The 22106-nt window shown below is 37.9% G+C and overlaps 1 protein-coding gene across 2 annotated transcripts in view; it reads right to left on the minus strand.

The window, feature by feature from the left end:
- Positions 1-22106, minus strand: part of FSHR (follicle stimulating hormone receptor) — a 190852-nt gene that overhangs the window by 78530 nt on the left and 90216 nt on the right. For both annotated transcript variants that reach the window (XM_025354354.1, XM_025354353.1), the window contains exon 2: positions 21059-21130. In XM_025354354.1, coding sequence (XP_025210139.1) covers positions 21059-21130 — 72 coding nt within the window. The remainder of the gene's footprint in view (positions 1-21058; positions 21131-22106) is intronic.

Genomic DNA, 22106 nt, shown 5'->3' on the forward strand with positions numbered 1-22106 from the left:
TGGCTCTACTAAGTCAATGACACTAAGCAATTTTAGATGTAGTTTGAATCTGTCTATTCTATACTGACTCCTGCACTATCACAACATTGATGGACACATTCCTAGCATCTTGCCTAGAGAATCATGGGTGGGGCATAAAAAAAATGTTCCGTCATGAATTCAGATACAGTTATGCTAGTGCATGAAGCAGCTTCTTTTCTTCTATTCCTGTTTGAACGTTCAGAGCTCAGTGACAGCCCACTATGCATAATGTGATCAAATGACAAGGATTGTGGGGGCCTGCAACCTCTTTAAGAAGACCTCAGATTCCCATTATGACTTTGAATCTGTTTCGTTAATGTCTGCCACTCAGAACACTTTCCCCTCTCTTCTTTGATAATGGATAGCCTACTGTCTCCATAAAACCTTCTCTTGCTTGTCTGCCTGACATAGATCTAACTCCCACCTCTTTCAACTTCTTTGGCACCAAAGATCTGGACAGCAACATTTAGGGGTTGCTTATATTCTGGTTTATACTCTGTTTTACATTAATTCCAATTTCTATAACTACATTATAAATTTCTTGGGGGTTAGAACCAAATCCTATCTGTTAATTTAGCTCCTAATATGGAAGACTGGCAGTGATGAATGGATAGCTAGATTGATAAAAACAGCTTAGGAGCTACTAATAAGAATGAATATGAGAATATAAGTGATGTGCTATTTTTTCTGATTATGTAAAGTCATAAACAGTTGGGGGACTCACATTTTCAGTTGGTGAGGAGCACCTATTTTGTTTATTACCGTTTCCTCCAGGAACCCTCTCGCCCTCCCACTTTCCCTCATTCCTTTTATACACTACACTTAAAATTGGAGGCATAACCTTGTTCAAGAATGTGCAAAACAGGAACATGGTAATGAACTCTTGTTGCTGCTATAAACTTGACGAATGGCTTGTGGAGGAAGGGCATTAAGTGGCAATCTCAGTCCAGTGATTAGCTCTGCGGCATTCCTCCTTTGGAACTCATGCAGACCAGCGTAGATTTCATTCTGCTCTAGGTTTCCTGTGGGCTCCATCAGGTGTGCAGAAATGCTACTGGGCCTTGACTGGAGGGGAAAGGAGCAAAGAAAGTCTGTTTCCCCCTCCCCCCCGCACTCTTACTGCCTGCTTTCATCTCACCTCCCCCAACCCACTTCACTCACAATTTTAGCTGTGTTTGATCTAGAAGAAACCTTATGTGCTAGCTTGCCCTGCACTTTCGCTCTGACTTTTGCCCACCTCAGACTGCCAGGACATAATGGCTATATTTAGACTTGTGCTTCTTCCCTGAGATACAGATTTTCTGTCACAAGAGGGACTGCTCAGGCTCAATTAGCCCAGATGAACCATACAATGGGCTCCTGAAACAGTTGAATGTGAATTGCATTTTTCAGTGTCCAGCTGTGTTTCCAGAGCACCAAGAGAGGGGCTTTCAGAAACTGCAACGGTACTTTTATAAGTGACTAATTGTACTAAAAACTAAGGACCATTTTAACAATTAAATGTGATCTGACAATGACAAAGAGAATATGAAAACTGTTTTTTCCCCCCCATAATCTATCATTTGGCTAATAGCAATGAATTATGTGTTTGTTCTGTGCTTTTCTCTGATTGTTTCCCGTGTATTTTATCAACAACTACACTGAAGCAGAGGCTGTGTGCCATTTCTCTTTTATTCGCTACCACACAGGTCCCAACACAGGAATTGTATTTCATAGACCAGGAGCATTGGCTTCACCTGAAAGCTGGTTTAAGCAGCAGAATCTTAGGGCCCACCCAGACCTACTCAATCAGAATCTCCCAGTGATTTGTATGAACGTTAAATTTTGAAATGCTTTACGTAGGAGACATTGAACAGGAACTCATGAAATGCTCATGGAATTTAACTAAAAGAAAAATCCTCTCTTGCGGAGACGAAATCCTGTATCTTGGCTAAGAGGTTCTGGTTGAATCTACATGTCACTAGAATGTTAATTTCAAGGGAAGGCAGAGAGAGGTAGGCAAAAACAAAAACAAAGAAAGCCAGTAAGTCTAGTTGACTTAGGAAATTGTCTTTAAAAAAATGTTTTGCTGGCACAGCTTGGGTCAATTTTTATTAATGGATACGCCTTATTGGAGCATTTTCTCTTTGGCGTGGAAAAGGTCAGCTTTGCACTTGGATTTTTACTGCTTGGAATAGACATCCATCCACTTCTAAAACATCCTTTTTTTCCCCCAGTGCCAAGTGCTCAAGGCTGAGTGGGAAGTATGAGAAATGTTGAGCAAAAACATGTGCATATGAAGGTTACATACTTGGCAGAAATTTAAGGGTAATTGTTTTCTTCAGACTTGGACACACTTACTATTTTGTACTGACATGACTATAAGACTCTCAAGATCTAATTTCTTTTAATAGATGAGAGGCAACATGGCACAAAACAAAACATTGTATGGAGAAAGTGCACAGGATGTGGTGTCAGAGAAAACTCACCTACATGACTTCCTAGATGTTGATCTCAGGCCAGTTACCAAATTTCCTGAGCTTCATTTCCTTACCTGTGAGATAGGCACAAATACTTGTCCCAGTTGCTACTTAAAGGTTGGTATGGGAGATTAATGAGCTAATAGGTATATGAGGCATTTTGAAATTATAAAATAGGATAGCCACACGAAGATATTCATGCTACTACTACAAATAAAATGGATGATAACTCTGAATTTGTGTTTATGTATGTCCTACTTCTCTCCATTAGGAAGCAAGGTTATCATTGTCTATATTATCTGGGCTACACTTCTACATTCATAAATATCTCAGAATAGTAGATTAATGCATGAACTTTGGAGTAAGAATGCCTGGGTTTAAATCCTGGCTTCATCACTTATCAACTGTGTGCTGCTGATGGGCAAGTCACTTAACGACTTTGGCTTCAACCTTCTCACTGTAAGATTAGGATGATAATAAGATTCTTATCAGATAAGACAATGCATATAAAGCGGCTTAGCTCAGTTTCTGGCAAAATAATCACACAACAAATGACAGCTGTGATTATTGTTGTTAAGCATTATGAGAACTTCTTGAGTGCAGGGACTGTGTATCTTCATCTTTATTGCTCACAGCATCTATCAGTGACTACTATATAAGTTTCATCAAATCATGTCCTCATCTAATTAGCACACATTTTGTAGATCAAGAAGAATTATTGAATCATTGATTGGTGGATGGATTATGCTTCTCTTATTTGGCTTGGTCTGTCTTATAGTTGCTCACAAGCAGAACAGGGCAAACACAGCAGTGTATTTGTGTGTCAGAAGGAGCTGTACTCAGCCCAAGGAAGCTCATTAGCTCCACAAGCTTCATGCCACAGATATACAGGGACTGATGGAAGTCACAATCTTTTACTCTGTGAACCTTGATAAATCACTTGATGAATTAGGGGGTGTCATTCATCAGCCTGCACTTGTCTTGAGTATTTGACTGAAGTCTATAAATCTCTTTGTTTTAAAAAGCCTCAACCGGTGATCTCAGATTTTGCCTCATATCCTTAAAGTTAGCATGGAACTTACTCTCTTTGCAGGATTGTTGTTGTTGTTTTGGGACTTGGTGCTGCAGTAAACCACTACCCTCTTTCTCCCAAATCAAATATCTGCTTTACTAAATGAAAAGTTACATCTCAACTGTTTTAACTTGGTTGGACTGAGAGGTTATATGTACATGTGGAGAGAAGCAGTAAAGGAAATTTAAGGGAAGGTATAAAAGGAGTACATTTTAAACAAATATGTGATGACTGACACCTCAGTTTTCAACATTCAGTAAAGAAAAACTTCAGTAAAAAATAATAAAACAACCTGAGTTTTCCACCTGGTCAGAGAGTGAGGAGCCCATCCTCAAAAGATGGGATCTCTAAAGCACTAATGTCAGTGTGCTTACAGGACGATCATCCTGCTCTCAAATTTAAGTGTGTGTACACACAGACTTTGCAGTCCAAACAAGTAAGTCAGACAGGATATGGTTTTTCATGTATTAAAGCAGATGTCCTTAAGCATATGTTCCACACTAATTAAAATCCTGCCATTAGCAATTCAATCCTTTGTATTGGTCATTATTCACTTTATGACTTTTACAAAAGGCAAATTTTGTTGGAGGAGCCAGTTCACAAATTCCTTAGACTTTTGATGTCAATAAATTCTTCAGATGCTGTTATCCTTACTGGGAAAGAAGAATTACGAACAAGACTTAAAAACCTGAGAGCTTGACTAAAGAAAGATGAGGTGATGGACATTTTATTAGGTTGATTGTACTATCATTTCACAAATATGTACATATATCAAAACTTCAGGTTGTACAGCTTATTTATTGTTATTATTTTTTGAGATGGAGTCTTGCTTTGTTGTCTAGGCTGGAGTGCAGTGGCATGATCTCAGCTCACTGCAAACTCCGCCTCCCAGGTTCAAGTGATTCTCCTGCCTCAGCCTCCTAAGTAGCTGGGTTTACAGGTGCCCACCAGCATACCCAGCTATTTTATTTTTTCTGAATTTTTAGTAGAGACGGGCTTTCACCATGTTGGCCAGGCTGGTCTCGAATTACTGACCTCAAGTGATCTGCCAGTCTCAGCCTCCCAAAGTGCTGGGATTACAGGTGTGAGCCACTGTGGCCAGCCTGTACAGCTGAAATAGATACAATTTTTGTATGTCAGTCATACCTCAAGAAGACTGGAAAGAAAAAGTTGAGGATGATTAAAAAAAAAGTAAAAAAAATTAAAAAGTGGTTTTCTTATACAAAAAAAAGTTGGGCTCTGAAAAATTGGGAAAGGAATCAAGAGGTAGAGACTACAAATTAATAAACTTCACCTGCCATTATTATTCCAGTGTGCCTAACCCTGTGCTGGGTGCTTTGGAGGAATATGAGAAGAGGGAAAGGGCAGGATTAGCAGTCAGTGTGTAGTCAAGCTGAGACACTATGAATGGGAAACAGAGCAAACGTGCTCTCGTTATTCATACCTTGCATTTGCACTCACTTTTAACTTTTCAAAGCATGCTCACTTCCAAGTGCAAATTACATCTTTATAAAACATTTGGCATCAACAATTGCTATCTCTCTGCCCAGACTCTCTCAGAACCTCAGACCCACTGGAATGGCTAACTTCTGCTTCATTCATTTAGGCTCCTCTGGCATTTACCCCTAGCTCCTGTACTTTTCCTCTCTGCCTGTTTAACTTCTGGAATGGTTATATATAAAAACACATCTTTGGTCATTTGATTGCTGTGTAGGCTGGCCAGGGTGAATCTGAGCACTGCAGGGGAGGTTTATGAAGTGTAAGATTCAGGTAATTTATTTGTTGAAAGGTGGACAGGCAAGTAGGTCCATATTCTATTTGAATCTTTTACTGTTTAAAGCATCTTATTAAGTCATAAACAGCCCAGATGGATGCGGTTGTGATAGGCAAGGGCTAAATGAGGAAATAAAAATAAATAGTTTGTGCATTGATTGAAGCTTACCTTTATATTGCTTCTTTTTATTTTAACCCTATCTATTAAAAAGAGCTAGAAAAGTCCCCAGAGCAGAGCCACAAGGATATTTTTAACTCAAGTATTATGCTGCCTTAATTGTATCTTCACTGGATAGACAAAAATATTGAGTTACTGGCAAGGAGGAAAAAAAGAGACCAGTTCATTTTCTGGTATATCTCTGAGCGCTGGCAAATGTAATTCACTGGAAGGTCTCACACATAGCTTGCTTTATCAAGGAGAGTCCAAAGGGAAAGTGTGGCTGAAGCAGAAGTTGTAAAAGGTAGATAAGATGACCTCACTTGGCTGTTGAGTAGAAAATGGAAGAAGATTGTGTTTGATAGCAAGTCAGAAATGCCTTGAGTAACCTCTGTCATATCTTAGCACCTGGGAGTCTTAGTTGCTGAATGACAGATACCAAGCAGAAGTCACTAGGACCATGAATGCTTGGAGCATCAAATGGCCAAGAGGGTGGAGGATATCAGAGAGGAAAGATGTAAATGAGGGCATATCTGTGCTCTCCCAAGCAAGGGAGCACCTATGACATACATCTTCATTATTACAAGCTTATTAGCTCACAGTGGGCCTCTCGCCTGCATTCTTCTTGTATTTTCTTCCTTATAATCCCTTTCAGTCAAGGCAACCGCACTCTGTCCTCATGGATAAAGCATAAGTGACTGAAGTGTGAAGAGTTATTATGAGTATAGGGTTGGGGACATCTATAAAATTACAAATCTCAAGAACTCTGCTTTCTTTACCAGACTCATATAGCCCCTACTCTATAAGAAGAAATAAAAACTAAACCCAAATAAAAGAAAGAAGCAAAAAATCCAAACATAAATTCAAAGCTAATGAATTATTCCCTTTCTGATCTGGGCAGTTCTTAGATATTGTAGAGTTTATTTTAAGGACACACCTAGCAAGTTAAAAATAGGGAGACTTAATGGAAACACTAAAACCACATCAACCCAAAAAGTGACAAGAAAAGAGCTTCTTGGGCTCTTTGTTGAAGCAATAAATACAACAAAAATAGTTATTTTCAGAATATTTATGGAGAACAGGAAATGAATGACATAAGGACTTTCACCTTCTAGACACTAACTCATGTTTAACCTTGGTCAATAATAACAACTTAATTGGCCCAAATCTTACATTTCCCAACTGATGACTAAATTAATTTGCAACTTAACAGCCAGCTTAGTTTGCAAGCCCTTGTACTAAAGCTACTCTTAGCAGGAACTTTACCCAGAAATGAGTTTGCAGGCTGGAACTTGAAAGCAAAATAGCTCCAAGAAGAGGTTGCCTTCACTCTGTGACTATAGGAGTAGAAAATGACTCTAGATTCTGGTTTGTGACAGTTCCAGGGGCTTAGGCACAGACATCCTTTCCTCTAATAACAAATGTCACCAAAGGAAGCTAATAGCTTTAATTTTCCTGTCAATCCCTCTTTTACTTTAGTAGGAACATGTAGGAAAATGGTAGATTCCAACTAAAAGGAGCCTTGTGTAGCAGAAAGGACCAGACTACCTTGGGTTTAAATCTTAGCTTCACCACATAAGGATCCTCTGAGGTTGCTTGGTTTCTTACCTTTTGTGAACGTCAATATCCCTGTCTCTAAAGTGTGGATTAACTGAGATGTAGTACTTAGAACACCTGTCCCAGAATAGGTGTGGAATAATTGCTGATTTTAAAAATCAACTTTGTTGAAGTATAATTTGACAAATAATAAAATGCATTCATTTTAACTCTTCCATCTGTTACTACTACCACAATCAAGATATAAAATATCTTCACCACGTTAAAAAAGTTTCCTTGTCTGCCTTCCCAGACAATCCCTATCACCACCCCGGCAACCAAGCAACTGCTAATCTTTCTGTTACCATAGATTAGATTTTCTTCTTTTTTTGAGTTTCATATAAATAGAATCATATGGTATACCTTCTGTGTCTGGCTTTTTGCTTACTATGATGCTTTTAAGAGACTTAACCATGTTGTTTTATGTATTAGCAGTGTATTCTTTTTTATTACTGTTCAGTATTAGATTGTGTGGGTATCATACCATTTGTTTACCCATTGGCCTGCTGATGGATATTTGAGTGATTTTCTGTTTGGGACTATTATGAATAAATCTGTTATGAACATTCTTGCAGTCTGTGTGTGGAAATACATGTATTTATTTCTATTGGGTCAATATAAGAAACTGACAAACTCTTTACCAAAGAGGTTGTACAATTTTAAATTCTCACTAAGGGCGTATGAGAGTTCCAGTTGCTCCACAGCCTCACCAGTAACCTAGTATTATCAGCTTTTAATTTTGCCCATTTTAGTGCGTATGTAATAGTATTTCATTATGGTTTTAAATTGCATTTTGCTAATGATTAATGCTGAGCATCTTTTCATATGCTTATTGCTCATTCATGTATCTTTTTTTGTGAAGTATCTGTTCAGATATTTTGCCCATTTTAAATTAGATTGTGTGTCTACTTATTTTTTACTTCTTTATGTATAGAAAGATATATTATTGATACAAGTCCTTCTTCAGATAGATGTATTGCAAATATTTTCTCTCATTATGTGGTTTGGTTGTCATTTTCTTGATGGTGTCTTTTCTTTACATTTTTTAATTGTCTTTTGAAAAGCAGAAGTTTTTTCTTTCAATGAAGTCCAAAATAACACTTTTATTTTATGCTTAATGTGTTCTACTTAAGGAATCTTTGCCTATCCCGTGATTGTAAAATATTTTCTCCTAACAGTTTTAAAATGTTAGTTTTTGCATTTAAGTCAATTATCCACTTAAAGTTAAATTTTGTGTATAACATGAGGTAAGGTTTGGGGTTTATTGTTTTCCCCATATGGATACAAAGTTGATTCAGCATAATTTTTGGAAAAAAACTATTCTTTCCCTGTTGAATTCTATAATACAAACTCTTTCGGGATATAGATGATGAGAGAACATTTCCTAACTCATTTTATAATACAGGTAGAACACAATCAAACGACAAGAAAATAAGCATACAAACTAATATTGCTACAAATATGGATAAAACATTTTAAACAAAATATTAGCAAATCAAAATTTGTGTGTATGGACAATTTTTAACAAATACAAATCGGATTATGTCATTTCGTTGCTCAAAACATCCCATTTAATCCTAATCACACTAAATATGACACCGAACTATGTCCCCATGGTCTATCAGGTACTATATGACCTCACTCCCAGCTTCCTCTTTGATCTTATGTCCTGCCAACCTCCTCTTTGTTTTATTCTTCTCCAGCTACAACATGTAGATACACTTTACATGCATGCTCATGAATGTTCTTTGTACAAATTGGATTCTGACTAAATTATCAACTACCTCAGTGTCTTTCAACCTAGATGTACATTAGAATCATCAAGGGAGCTTTAAAAAATGATTAATGCTTAGACATCACCCTGGACAAATGGAATAAAAATCTCTGGAAATGATATTTGGGCATGTACATTATTTTTAAAGTTCTCCAGGGGATTCTAAAGTGCAATCTAAGAAGAGAACCACTCAACGTCATTTCCTTGTTATTCCCAGAGACTCAAATCCCCTCTTCCCATTCAGAGATCTAACCAGTCTAACATTGGCCTTTCATTTGTTTTACCAGGAGCCAGTATAATCATCAGCCTCTCCTTTTTGCTTTGAGTAAGTGGGACTCAAGGCTGCTTTGCCCATTAACTCTCAGAATCACAGAAGGTTGGCTTAGGAAGGAGCTTAAGTCATGTAACAAGGAGGTGCTCAGAGGGGCAAAGCTGAGTGGAACCCAAATTTTCTAGCACTGTTGCAGTTACAGTTTTAGTTACCTGATTTACTTCCTTTCCTTTTATCTGTGCTGAGTGAGCCTGAAGAACTGAGAATTGGGAAGATCCTCAACTTTTTTAATGTGCTTGCAACAATTCTCATTCAATAAATCTTTTTCTCTAAAAGTCCCTCTGTTAAGTTAACTTTTCTTTCCTCAGTAATCTGGGGGTGGAGGCTGGAGTGTCAGACTAGTGTTCTCATTTTTATATGCAAATAAATCACTCGATTATATTTTTTGTCCTTATGTTATCATGAATATTTCAAATGAATTTTATGTGGTTCATATTTATGGTTTGGGAGCTATTTCACATTTTGGCTTATTGCCGCCTCATCTGCATATACCATATCTCAGCTGATGTTGATTGGTCTCATTTACATATTCATCATGCTCCTATTTCCAAAGATATTTTGTTATAAACTAGCTTTCCCCCCACCTCCAGTGTTATAATAACACATAGATGTGTTTTTAAATTGAACTCATTTCCATACATAATTTTTCTGGTTACCATAAATCACCACATTGTCACCTACTCCCCCCACCCTATTCAATGTAATCTTCACACTTTATACCAAGCTGACATATGGCTCCGAAATAATTAAAGACAATGTAAACAGTTTACAGTGCACTTTGCAAAGCCACTTCACGTTGCAGAGAGTTTAATGGTTTCTTTTTTCCCCCAACAAGTCTCAAAGCAATGAAGAATAGGGAGGTTTGAGATAGTGATACCGACAAAAGCTAAGGTGTGAATAGTGGACATTTCATTTCTAATGGAGAAACTTCCTGGTTCTTAAAACAAACAAACAAAATGGTCCTTTCCCTGTTGACTTCTGATAGAAGTAGAGGAGGCTGGGTTAAACTGGGCTAATAAATGAGGAAGACTCATCAGCAACGGTTGGGGAATTTTTTTCCCAATCATTTTAACAAGAGGATGGGGGTAAGAAATAAATTCATCAAATGCCAGTGTTGTGCCAGATACTGAGATTGAGTATAAAGGGCCTTGACAACTCTTTGAAATAGACCTTAGTATTAACATTTTTCCAGATTAGGGAGATGAGGATTAGAGAGGTTGAAACACTTGTACAACATAGAGACAGATCTAAAGAGAGAAGAAAGTAAAGATGTGTGAGCTCAGCATCTCTGCAGACTAGTCTAGTTCCATGTAGGTGAGGTACATTCTATTCTGCAATATCTTTTTCTATTGCTTACCCATTGTGTGACCTTAGACACAGAATTTGATCGATTTAAGCCTGTTTCCTTATCTATAACATAGCACTAACAATGTTACCTATCTCCTGTGCGACTGGGAGGATGAAAAAGGGATGAATGTAGCTCTGTGGGTGGACCCCAGCAAGTATGCTCCCAGGTCAACCTAGTAGCTGTGTGCCCATGTCTTGGCCGAAGGAATAGCCCACAGATTGCTGCTGGCAGACATGCCTCCAAGCCTGGCTAAGCAGGCTTGCACCCACATCCTAAATCTAAGAAACAGCCCCAGAATCCACCCAAAGAAGACACACCCACCCACATCAGCCAATAGCCCATCCAACCATGTCCAAGGCCTACACAACATCCCTGTGGGCCACCCCAAGAAGACATACCCCCAGGCCAGCCAAGTCGCTATGTGCCTACACCTGGACCTGAGAGATATCCCCAGGTAGGCATGCTCTCAAGCCAGTGGAGCACCCATGCCCCCATGTCTTCGGTCAGAATAACAGCCACATTGCCCCAACCCCAGTGAGCCAGACCCTGAGTTGGCTAACTCACTGTGTGCACACATGTACCTGTGACCTGACAAACAGTCTAGCAAGCCCACCCCTAGTAAAGCCACAGCACAACAACTGCAGACTCTCTCAGCTTAGGCTGCTGAGACACTTACAAACATTAGTAGCATGGATTACAGCAAAAGAAATGACACAGATACTATGCTGTTGTATCCACCTAGAATCAAAGTCAAAGCACCTCACCAAAACAACACCCCATGACTCATCCAAATGAATGTCTTTTCTTATAAAACCTACTTCATAAACTTGGAAGAGGTGACTGACCAGATGCATAAAAATCAATGTAGGGATACATCAAAGATGAAATAGCAAGGAAACATGACACCTTAAAGGAACACAATGATTCTCCAGTCACAGACCCTAATTATAAAGAAATATATAAAATGCCAGAAAAAGAATTGAAAATAAGAATTAAGGAAACTCAGTGAGATACAAGAGAATACAGATAGACAATTTAATCAAATCAGGAAAACAACGCATAACTTGAATGAGAAATTTGGCAAAGCGATAGCACAAAAAAGAGCCAAACAGAAATCTTACAGCTTAAGAAGTCAATAAGATATAAAAGGAACCAGTTGAGAGCTTCAATAACAGATTGACCAAGCAGAAGAAAAAAATATCTGAACTTGAAGATAGGTCTTTTGAAAGAGCACAGGCAACAATAAATAAATAATAAACAGTGATGAAGAAAGTCTACAGAATTTATGAGGCATAGTTAACCAAATAAATATTCATATTATAGGAATTTCAGAAGAGAAAGGAAAAGGCATAAAAAGCATATTTAATAAAATAATAGCTGAAAATTTCTCATGTCTTGGGAGAGAGATGAATATCCAGATCCAGGAAGCTCAAAAAAAAAAAAAAAAAAACCCAAACAACAACAACAACAACAAAAAAAACAACCCAAATAGAGTCAACCCCAAAAGTCCTTTCCAAGGCACATTACAGTCAAATAGTCAAAAGTCAAAGAAAAAGAGAAACTTTTAAAAACAGGAAGAGAAAAGCCTCAAGTCACACATTAAAAAATCCACATTGGATGAAGAGTAGACTTCTTAGCACAAACCCTACAGGCCAGGGGAGAATAGGATGATATATTCAAAGTAAGATTACTAAAAGAAAAAAAAGCTGCAAGACAAGAATACTATACCCAGCAAAGCTACATTTCAGAAATGAAGGAGAAATAAAGTATTTCATGGACAAGAAAAAAAAAATAAGGGAGTTGATCACAACTAGATATGCCAAAAGGAGTATTACATCTGGAAGTAAAAGGACGGAAACCAACATCATGACAACATGCAAAACTCTAAAACTCACTTTTAGAACTGATACACAAAAGACAAAGAGAAAGGAATCAAGCCTATCACTACAGAAAACCACCTAATTGCAATAACTAAAAATAAGAGAGGAAGTAAGAAACAAATGATATACAAAACAAGCAGAAAACAATTAATGGCAGGAGTAAGTCCTCACCTATTAATAATCTTGAATGTAAATAGATTAAATTCCCCATTTAAAACATACAGACTGGTGAAATAGATTTTTTGAAAGACCCAAATATATGCTGCCTACAAGAAACTTACTTTACCTGTAAAGATACATAGACTGAAAGTGAAGGGATTGAAAAAAGATATTCCTTATAAACAAAACCCAAAAGTGAGCAGGAATAGCTATACTTACATCAGAAAAACAGACTTAAGTTTAAAGATGTAGAAAGAGACACAAATTAACATTATAAAATAAAAGGATCAATTCAGCAAGAAATCATTAAAATTGGAATATATATATATATATGTATATATATTTTTACCCAACACCAGAGCCCACAGATATAAAAAGCAAATATTATTAGACCTAAAGGGAGAGATAGACCACAGTGCATTAGTAGTTGGAGACTTCAACACCCCACTCTCAGCATTGGAGAGATTGTTTAGAGTGAAAATCAACAAAGAAACATTTGATTTAAACTGCACCACAGACCAAACAAACACTTACAGAACATTTCATCCACCAGCTGCAGAATACACATTCTTATCATCAGCAAATGAAACACTTTTCAGAATTGGCCATATTGTTAGGACAATAAACAAGTCTCAAAAAATTTTAAAAAATATCAAAATTATATCAATTACCTTATAATACCACAATGGAATAAACCTAGAAATCAATAACAAGAGAAACATTTGAAAGCATACACTACATGGAAATTAAACAGCACATTTCTGAATGATCAATGGGTAAAAAGGAAATTAAGAATAAAATTTAAATCTTTCTTAAAACAAATGAAAATGAAAACACAAAATACCAAAACCTGTGGGACAGAGCAAAAGCAGAATTAAGAGGCAAGTTTATAGCATTAACCCCCCATATGAAAAGACAAGAAAGATTTCCCAGCCTCAAATAAACCAATTAACAGTGCAACTCAAGGAACTAAAAAAGCAAGAATGAACCGCACCAAAAATTAGTAGAACAGAAAAATAATAAATATCAGAGCAGAAATAAATGAAATTAACAGTAAAATAATAACACGAGATCAATGAAATAAAAAGTTGCTTTTCTGAAATGATAAGCCAAATGAAACCATTAGCTAGACTAAGAAGAAAAGGGAGAATTCTCAAAATCAGAAATGAAAAACATATATATCACAGTAGCAGTAGTAGTAACATTGCAGTGGTTACTAAAAAAATACAAAGGATCATTAAAGATTGCTATGAACAAATATACACCAATAAATTTGAAAACCTGGATATATTCCTAGACATACACAACCCACCAAGATTGAACCAAGAATAAATAGAAAGTCTGAATAGACCAATAATAAGCGAAAAGTTTGAACAGGTAATTGAAAATCTCCCAGTAAAGAAAAGTCCAGGACCAGATGGCTTCACCACTGAATTCTACAGAACCTTTGGAAAATAATTAATACCGATTTTTCTCAAACTGTTCTAAAAATTGAAACAGAGGGAACTCTTTCTAACCCATTCTCATAGGCCAGCATTGCTCAGATACCAGACAAGGACATAACAAAAAAAAAAAAAAAAAAAGAAAACATAGGCCAATATTCCTGATGAGGACAGATGCAAAAATCCACAACAAAATCCTAGTAATCCAAAACCAATAAGACATCAAAGAGATAATACAAGAGAATTAAGTGGGATTTATCTGAGAAATGCAAGAATGTTTTAACATATGCAAATTTGTAAACACGATACATTACAGCAACAGAATGAAGGACAAAATTCATATGGCCATGTCAATAAATATAGAAGAAGCATTTGGTAAAATTTAACATGCTTTCATGATAAAAACTCTCAATTAGGTACAGAAGGAAAGTACCTCATCACAATAAAGGCCATATATGACAGACCTTCAGCTAATATCATATGGACTGAGGGAAAGCTGAAAACTTTTAAGAACTGGAATAATACAATAATTTCCACCATCACAACTCTTATTCAACATAGTATTGAAAGTTCAAACCAGAGCAGTTAGGCAAGAGGAAGAAATGAAGGGCATCCAAATTTGAAAAGAGGAAGTCAAATTGTCCCTGTTTTCAAATGACATATATACAGAAAAACTGGCCAGGCACAATGGTTCATGCTTGTAATCCCAGCACTTTGGGAGGCTGAGGCAGGCGGATCATGAGGTCAGGAGATTGAGACCATCCTGTTCAACATGGTGAAACCCTGTCTCTATTAAAATACAAAAAATTAGCTAGGCATGGTGACACATGCCTGTAGTCCCAACTACTCAGGAGGCTGAGGCGGGGAAATCGCTGGAACCAGGGGGCAGAGGTTGCAGTGAGCAGAGATCGTGCCACTGTACTCCAGCTTGGTGACAGAGTAATACTCCGTCTCCATATGCCCCTCCCACCAAAAAACCAAACCAAACAAAAAAAAAAAACAACCTTTAAGACTGATAAACAAATTCAGTTAAGTCGAAGGATACAAAATCAACCAACAAAAATCAGTAGCATGTCTATCCACTAGCAATAAACTAGTTGAAAAAAAAAAAGAAGGCCATTCCATTTACAAAATCTACAAAACAAAACAAAACCCCAGGAATAAATTTAACTCAGGAGGAAAAAGGCCTTTACAGGGGAAACCACAAAACATTCAGGAGATAAATTGAAAAGGATACAAACCAGTGGAAAAACATACCAATCTCATGGATGTGAAGAATTAATATTGTTAAAATGACCTTACTAACTAAAGCAATCTAAAGATTCAATGCAATTACTATCAAAATACCAATGCAGTTCTAGGCACAGTGGCCCATACTTGGAACTCCAGCACTTCGGGTGATTGGTGCAGAATGATCACTTGATTCCAGGAGTTCAGGACCAGGCTGGACAACATAGTGCCCATCTATTTAAGAAAATAAAAAAATAGCTGAGTATGGTGGCACACGCCTGTAGTACTAGTTACTTGGGAGGCTAAGGTAGGAAGGAAGATTGCTTGAGCCCAGGAGTTCGAGGCTGCAGTGAGCCATGATCACACTCCTGCCTAAGACCTTGTCTCTAAAAATTAAAAAAAAATGTAAAAAGCCAACAACAATGCTGTCATTCACAGAAACAGAAAAAAATTATTTAAGCTTGTTTGGGAGGATTTGCTTGGTCTTTTGCCACTGTACCCTGCTTTGGGAAAATCATATCTTGGAAAAACCCTAAATTAAACCAGCTTAATATGAACTGAGTGTTTGCAGTAACAAAAGTTTTCTCTTTTTTTTTTTTTTTTTTTTTTGAGACGGAAATCTTGCTCTTTCGCCCAGGCCGGACCGCAGTGGCACAATCTCGGCTCATTGCAAGCTCTGCCTCCCGGGTTCATGCCATTCTCCTGCCTCAGCCTCCTGAGTAGCTGGGACTATAGGCGGCCGCCACCGCGCCCTGCTAATTTTTTATATTTTCAGTAGAGACGGGATTTCACCGTATTAGCCAGGATGCTCTCGATATCCTGACCTCGTGATCTGCCCGCCTCAGCCCCGCAAAGTGCTGGGATTACAGGCGTGAGCCACTGCGCCCAGCCAAGTCTTCTGTTTTCAAAGGAAATCTTCATCAGTGCTGTAAATATGTCAAAGACCTATTTGCACTCTGATGTTTCTTGTAGCACTATCCACAATAGCCAAGGTATGGAATCAACTTACATGTTCACAAAGAAATGGATAAAGAAAATGCTATAAATATTATATATTATATATATATGTATGTGACACACACAATGGAATACTATTTAGTGATGAAAGGGAGCAAAATTCTACCATTCACAGCAACATAGATAATCTTGGAGGATATTATGTCAAGTGAAATAAGTTAGGCACAGAAAGGGAAATACTACATGTTCTCATTCATACGTGGAAGCTAACAAATTTGACCTCAAAGAAGCAGAGAGTAGAATAGTGGTTACTGGAGGCAGGGAAGTCTATGTGGGAGGGGGTACCCAAATATTGGTTAATAGCTATAAAAGTACAGCAAAATAGGAGGAATAAGTTCTAATGTTTTATAGCACTATAGGGCAACTATAATTAACAACAATTTGCTGTGTATTTTCAAATATGTAGAAGAGCAGATTTTGAATGTTTCTGAAACAAAGAGGTGATAAATATATGAGGTGTGAGATATGATCATTACCGAATGTATATATGTACCAAAATAGTACACTATATTCAATTATTTTACAATTATTTTGTGTTGCAATTATTATAAATATGTACAATTATGTGTCAATCAAAAATTATAAAAGAAAAAAGGAAAAAAAACTGTGGAACAATAACAAAAAGAAAAAAGTGGTAAGGCATGAGGAGTTGTGTGTGTGTGTGTGTGTGTGTGTGTGTGCGCGCGCGCATGCCTGGTGGGGCAAATATGGAAGATGACATCATTTATGAATTTAGAAAATGTTACTCTATGATGAAAAAGGATGAGGGAGAGGGAAGATCATGCTGGTAAACGGGGACAGCACAAGCTGAAGGCTGTTGCAGTTACACAAGTGCTCTGGTTTAAATGTTTTTTTCCTCCCCAAATTTCCTATTCAAACTCAATCTCCACTCCAACTTTGGGAAATGTGGCCTTTTGAGAGTGGTTTAGGGCCCACACCACAAGGGCCTCATCCTTATGAAGAGATTAATGTTGCCATTTAAAAGGGCTTGTGGGAGTGGGTTCTCTCTCTTCTGCCATGTAGGGACATGTTTGTCCCCTTTTGCCCTTCCACCTTCCACCATGTGAGGACTCAGCAAGAAAGCCCTCACCAGATGCTGGAGCCTTGATTTTGGACTTTCAAGTCTCCATAACTGTGAGAAAATAAATTTCTGTTCCTTGTAAGTTATCTAGTCTGCAGTATTTTCTTATAGCAGCAGAAATGGACTAAGATACCAAGGAAAGATTGTGGTAGCTGGAGAAAGAGATGAGTGGATAGGTTAGAGGTGTAACAAGAAGGTAAAAACAACAGGATCTGGTGTTATACTTCAGTATGAAGTTTCTAAATTCTGATCTTGGCTTTAAAGAATAATCAAGGGATCTGAGAAACTGTAAATTCTGAGTACAATCTGATAAATGTGCTGTTAATATTATGAATACAGGGTTATGGTTTGGAAGAACTTGGAAAGTTCTGGAAAAGCTCTGTAGAAAAGTAAGCTTTTCATCTGGTCCCTGAATGACAAGCAGGATTTTATGAAGTGAAATTTTAGACAGAGGGACAGCATCTACATAAGAACAGTGTGAAAGTATATTTTGTTCATTTGTTTATTTGTTGATTCATTCCCCTGCAATTATTTTTGATCCCTTTATGTGCCAGACATTGTCCAAAGAACAAGCTGTCACATTCTAAATATGCAATATGATGTCTGGTAATAATAGTGCTTGGGGAATAGAAAATTGTTCCACCTGGTGAGAGTGTAAGGTACACAGTACATATGGTGGGAGATCAAGGGTTTTGATTCCTGTGCCAGGAACTTATGACTTAAGTCTGTAGCGAGGAGGATCCCTAGAAGTTCTTCTGCAAGAGAATTTGAACAGTGCAAGTTTGGCAGCAGAGTGGCAGGAAGATTGGAGCTGGGATAGGCATAGAAGCTTCATACAGTAGGCTATGTAGTGCTGATGAGACTTTGGGTCTAATAGCAACAGGAATGAGAAGAGGGCTGGATATCAGAGTACATCTGAGAGGCAGTCAGTAGGACTGGAAGAGCACCTTGGCATAAGGGATAGAGAATGCACCCGAGTCAAGGGAGACTGGATTTTCCTTGTTTGGGAACCTGGGCAGATGGTGACATTATTCACTGGGCAATATGGGAAGATGAGAAATTTAAAAATAAAGATAAGCTAGTTCTGAATATGTTGAATTTCAGGTATTTGCAGTTCACTCAAATTTAGATGTTTAGGCATCTTTCCAATTCAAAACAAGAATTATGACCTCACAAGAGAGGTGGAGGTTGCAGATGAAAGTTTAGGAACCCTGGTAATAAAACATTATCTGACAACTGGTCATTTGAGGGTAGAGCTAGAAGAAAAGAAAATGGCCAAAAATAGAGCCCTAGAATACCTAAATTTTTGAAGGGCAGTTGAAGAACAAGAGAGATCAAGAGAACTGGATATGGAGCAATCTGGGAGGTTAATAGGGAGGCAGGAGAGTGTGGTATCCCAGAAGTTAAGTGGGGAAAGGGCATTGAGGAGAATGACATTAATGATTAATGAAATTTAAACACTACATATAAGGTAAGTAGAAGAGGATAAAGTAGAAGTCATTGGATCTTGTAGCGATGGTATTTTTGAGATCTTCAATAGAATAATTTAATAGTGTTGAAGAATTTTTGGCCAAATAGTGAGTGGGCAGGCTAAGAAGTGATTGAAAAGAGAGGATAGAGAGGTAGTGAATGTAGGCAACTCTTTCAACACAGTGGTCTTGATGGGGAAGAGAGAAAAAGGTAGCATAATAGGAAGGTGGAATTTATACAGAAAACTTTTCTTTTATTCTTTCCAATATGGATAGGTGAAAGTTGGTCACATGTGCAGAATGAATGAAAAGGACTTTGTGATTTGCGGAGAGGGAGATACTGAAGAAAAAGCCAATATTTATTAAGTTCAGGAAACTGATTAACAACTAGAAGAACACAAGTGAAGGAGATAAGTCTGGAAAGGAGATGAGAACTTCTTGGTGACCAAGAGTGTAAGGTGAGACAATGGACAAAGGTGAGCACGGAGACTGAGGAATACCCAAGTCTCCTCAGGTTCAGTTCAGTGCTGGGCCCTCTGCTAGAAAATGCTTTGAAGCCTTTTGGTATATATAAAAAAAAGACCAATTTTATTCTGGCATATCACTGTGTCAGTTCAGGCTGATTAATGAAGACATGAGGTAAAAATGTACAACTGTGTCTGGGCAAGTTGTGTTACTGAGCCAGCTGCTGTGTCTCTTGGATTGTTGCTCTGTCAGCTCAGCTCAACCATTCATATTGTCACAGGAAGGTCTTGCTTGAGGCTGAATACCCAATGAGGGGTCATTCATTGCTGGATTAAACTTGATTAAAGTAGCTTATTTGTGACATCTGAAATGCCTGTCTTTAGAATTCTATGAACTTATAGTGATGTTTAGGGACACAGGGATATCCAATAGTCATTTCATCTACATTAACTCCAGGCAAGGGAATGGTGAATTCATCCAGGAATACATCTTGAGCACAAAGCTCGCCAACTCTACTGTTTCCCTGGTTTCCTTGGTGAACTCTGTTCAGGTTTGTGTCCCCATCTTCTAATCCCTGTGATAGTTGAATGTCCTCAGTGAGGTAAACCCGGAAGATTACAGGTCTTAAATTGGGCTCTCCTCCAACATGGGGATAGAAATTGGAAATCACATAAGCCCCTTTTAAAAACTCCTCTCTTAATACACAGAGGAGGAAACCAAGGCCCTGAAAGGTAAAATGCTTTAATCAAGGTTATGCAGTAATTTTATATTAAAACTAACACTAAAACCAGGATTCTGACCACCCTCCTTTAAGCAGGTGGCTTAATTGCTGGAACATAATGACATCTTCTATACTTTGTGATTCTTTTGTTAATGGATTCCTTTTTTGCTTCTTCAAACTCCAGGAAGTACTATTCTTAAAGGGATATAAAATAACCAAAAAGATAAATTTAATGACTTCAAGAAAGAAACACATGAACTAAAGGTTTTCTTTCTTGCCTTGCTTTCATTCCCTTCTGTATATACTCTGTCTATTCATTGCTATACTCACTGGTGTTAAAGTCATGAATCCTGCCTGTCTCACCGCAGAGAAGAATGTATTTCCCCGGCCCTGAATGCCCAGGAGGTGGTACCAAGAGCCTTAAAAGGGAGGGAGGATTACTTTCAGTGTGGGAGGATTTGCTCTGCCTTTTACTACTGCACCCTCATGTCTTCGAAAAACTCTAAATTAAACTAGCCCCCAATGTGAACTGAATGTCTGCAGTAACAAAGGGGGCTTCTCTTCAAAGGAAATCTTAATCAGTGCTGTAAACTTTTCCAGTACTTTGAAATGTTTATATATCAATTACTACTGGCCTGCATATATACCTTGGAAACAAGAAGTCTAGAGAATCTCTACAGCATAAATGTTAAGTCCTGCTGTCAATTAAAAATTAATCATAAATAGTAGAAAGTATCTTTGAAAGAGATTGGATGTCTGCAGAAAAAAAAGAGGCTTTGGTGTATGAAAATTCCATTCACAGGTACTCTGGGAGCAACCCCTTATTTGAGAAATGACAAAAATTGCTTGGATTGCTCTTTTGCTCATTTCAATGGCCTCACTGAAAGACTCCACACTATCATTTAGGAACCATGGTAACACAATAAAATGTGAGGAGATGCAGAAAGTTTGGCTGACCATGTCAGTTCGGCTACTAAGTGCAGATAATCATACTAGATGTGGTCTGAAGTTACTCCCTATAGCCCCCTTGAGGCATTGACTCACAGCAGTGCCAGGTACATACATTTTCTCCAGGTCCCCAAATCCTGAAAATGCACCTTTTTGGATGACTCGAAGCTTGGTGAGGACAAACCTCCTGCAAAGAGAGTAGAAATAAAATATCACAACCTATTTATTAATAAGTAATTGAGTTGCTAATGTATTAATATCAGCAAACAGCTAACATATACTAAGTGCTTGCCATAAAGTAATGTTGAAATTGCTTTTACATTCTCTCGTTTCATCCTGTCTACAAGTAGTGATACTGGCACTATTAGTCTTTCCATTTTGCATAAGGAAACTAGAGTTTAGGGAGAATAAAAAACTTACCCAGGGTCACATGGCTGATACATGACAGAGATGGAATATGAACCTTGCTTGTTCCCACTATCCTATGTTGCCTTCTGTAGCCCTGTGTGAGGCCTGTTCTCTTTCTCTACTCCAACCCCCATTACCTCTTCCTTTATTGTCATTCTCAGCTGACCTTGACTCCTATTCCAAGATGAAAATGAAATCAATAGAAGAAAATGTCCTTATACTTTCACAGGGCTCACTGCCTGATCAACCTGCCTGCACCTGTGCTTTACACACATTGCCTTCTTTCCCGGTACTGTGAGTGAACTGTCCAGGGTCCTAAGAATAGCTTCTCCAGTATACACTAGGTCTCTTTCCCTCTCTGCTAGTCTCAGTAACCACTATGACAATTTTCCACTTTCTTAGACACATTTCATTCACCTTTTCCCCCTTCTTTCCTGGATTCTGCTTACTAATATAAAAACATGCCATAATGTCTCTCATCTAAAAAAAAGTCTCTTAACCTCAGCTGCCTTCAGCTTTTGCCATTTTCTTCTGCTCAAAATATTTGTCTCACGCTTGCCTCAAAATTTCTTCCAATGGCTCCTCATTGCACTAAGGGAGAAATCAAAGTTGTTTACAAAGGCCTTCAGTGCCCTACAAGAGCTTTCTGCTCTTTATTTCCATAGACCCTGCATTCTCAATTTTGACAACTATCCTTTGATCATCCTGGTCTTGTCACAGCATCCTCTAGCAATTCCTTGAACATGCCAGGTTCT

Source organism: Theropithecus gelada, chromosome 13 (assembly GCF_003255815.1).
Source record: "Theropithecus gelada isolate Dixy chromosome 13, Tgel_1.0, whole genome shotgun sequence".
Classification (NCBI taxonomy): domain Eukaryota; kingdom Metazoa; phylum Chordata; class Mammalia; order Primates; family Cercopithecidae; genus Theropithecus; species Theropithecus gelada.